A 2,381-nucleotide genomic window follows, 5' to 3' on the forward strand; every position below is an offset into this window, starting at 1 on the left:
TGATGTTTGCCACCGGTCTGGCTTCACTTCCACCAGCAGACACCAACTCCACAAATCCAGTTCACAAGTGAATCCCCATTTCCAGTCGCAAACACTTGTGCAAATGTAATGAAGCTACCGTTTGTAGATTCCTACGAGAAGTTTAAGGAAAATATGGACTTTGGAATTCAAAATGCCCCAGGATTTGGGTGTTTTTGAAAGGTCACCTACTTATAAGTCCAGTTCTGCTCGTGTTGGCATTGTTCACAACACCACACAAGTTTATGAAGAGCAACAGTTTCTCAGTTTCTTTGATCTCAGGGCAAAGTAATGTGTTCTGTAAACAAAAGTTGACACAAATACATATAATGGATTTAATTTTTTTTATTTAAGTTAATAAATGTATTAACCACAACTGTTGTTTTGTACAGAAGCTGAAAACGGCCTGACCTACTTTTTTTTCTCCTCTATTTCTGAAAGAGGACAGGAAACAGAACAAACAAACTAAAGCCTTTTGGGTCTAAAACCCAGCCATGTCCTTTAAAGTTAAATAAAGTCCTGATGCAGATTCCCAGTCTTGTGGTTGTTGTCGTCCATTCTGTAGAACAGCTTCTTGTAAGTATTGCTCAATATCTGGATCACCACATAGGTCAGGCACTTGTCTCGCCTCAGGAAATGATCCAGATCACCCTCCTCGACAGCAAATCCACAGTCCCTTGAACCGTATCTGCAAAATGAAAATAGAATTGAAATTTTTCTTCTTTTTTAAAAAAAATATCTTTTAAAACTTAATTTACTGTTTTTAATGCTGAATTCTTTGAAAACACAAAACTAAATAAGAAAATTCTACAAGAAAAGTAAATGACTGTATTCCAGCTTTGTTTAAAATGATTAAATGTACAGGTTGCAATAAGTTAAATGTATTTAGTTTTATATCTGAACTTCAATGAACCTCAAATATTCCTGGACATTTTCAAGGGAACTTGACATTTTAATGACCGATAATATTCACACATATTTCGGTGCGAAAAGCACAAAAACTGATGGAAATTCATGTTGGTAACATGTAAGCTAAGTGGCCATAATGCATAACGCTGCAGTACCCACACAGATTTTAACACTAACCCTGCGCTTATTATGCGCAAATGATCACTTTATATTATACATTTGTGGCATTTAAACATATTTTCCCACAAAGTTGAATACTCGTTTTTGTTGGTAGTGTCATGTTTTTAAAAGTTATGTCATCATGTATTTTGACTTATCATGACATATATCATTCTGTGGAAATATCCATCACCTGTGAGGTAGGAGGTAGAGCTCATTTGGAATCCCTCCAGGACATGACGCAGGTCTACTTGGGCGTATCCTGTGTTTGTTCCAGAGATCCCGACATTCATCCAAGTCCGTCTGCAGAACTCCAATGAAGCAGAATCTCAGCAAAGATTGGTGTTCATGGCTCCCAACAAAGTTTCCAGAGTCTCTCAAGTCTCCAAACAAGTCCATCCAAAACTGAGACCTGGAAATATAAATAAAATAAATGGGATTGTGCTCATGCTCACTCATGTTGAGAAAAAACTATCTTAATCTGTCAGATTTACTCACCCTCCTCTCCTGAACAAAGACCACCAAGACTCGATGCGCTGGTTCCCTGTTGAAGATCCGTAGCTGTGACTTAATGAGCCTGCATAGTAGTCCGTGTGGGCGTGACGGAGCGTACATTGTATGGCTGACATGGTCCCGTTCTCTGTCCCAAGGTCAGTTCGTAGCCTCATTGGTACCACGCCAAGATCCCTGACACAGTTTAAGTAGTGGTGTGCGATGACAGACGGATTGTTGTTTGTTGATCCACAAACAAGCCACATCATTCTTCTTGAAAATCCATCAATACATCCTGAGAGGGCCAAGCCAAAAGGCTTCAGTTTGTCGTAGCCATCAACATGCCAGATGTAATTGGGGCCCATGGAGTGATACGTGCGTCTAGTAAATCTCCTGCGGCTTCTTAAGGCAAGTCCTTGGGGATTTAGTTGTCTCAACAGTCTCATTACAATATCACGTTTCACATGAAGGTTGTGCTTTTGTTTGAGGATTTGCCACATGGTCCGATACCCAAACAATTGCCCCGGTCCCCGTAGTTCGGTCAAAATAGCACGAATCATCTCATTTTGTGGAGAGTAGTTACTTCTTCTAAACAGTCCGGCATTTTTTAAATGCATTTTCAATGTCCGCATACTAATAAAAGTTTGGTGATTAGTTCGGAGCAGATCCAGTATGACATCATAAGTATGTCCTGAGTTAAAATATTCATTGATAGCAGCAGCAAAGTTTGGGTCGCCAGCAATGTTCATGTTTTTATCTGAAGAGCTACATGACCAATAACTTCCGGTTGAAAAGGCAAGTAA

General features: G+C 39.5%; 1 protein-coding gene across 1 annotated transcript; it reads right to left on the reverse strand.

Annotated features, from left to right (window-relative positions):
• Positions 1 to 13: 13 nt before the first annotated feature.
• LOC112140200 lies at positions 14 to 2,381 on the reverse strand (the record flags this gene model as incomplete). The annotated part of the gene is given in 3 exon segments (XM_024263102.2): positions 14 to 706; positions 1,280 to 1,498; positions 1,585 to 2,381. Coding segments are annotated over 3 exon segments (1,143 nt in total). The 3' UTR covers positions 14 to 525.

Source organism: Oryzias melastigma, unplaced genomic scaffold, assembly GCF_002922805.2.
Source record: "Oryzias melastigma strain HK-1 unplaced genomic scaffold, ASM292280v2 sc03324, whole genome shotgun sequence".
In the NCBI taxonomy this organism is placed as follows: Eukaryota; Metazoa; Chordata; class Actinopteri; order Beloniformes; family Adrianichthyidae; genus Oryzias; species Oryzias melastigma.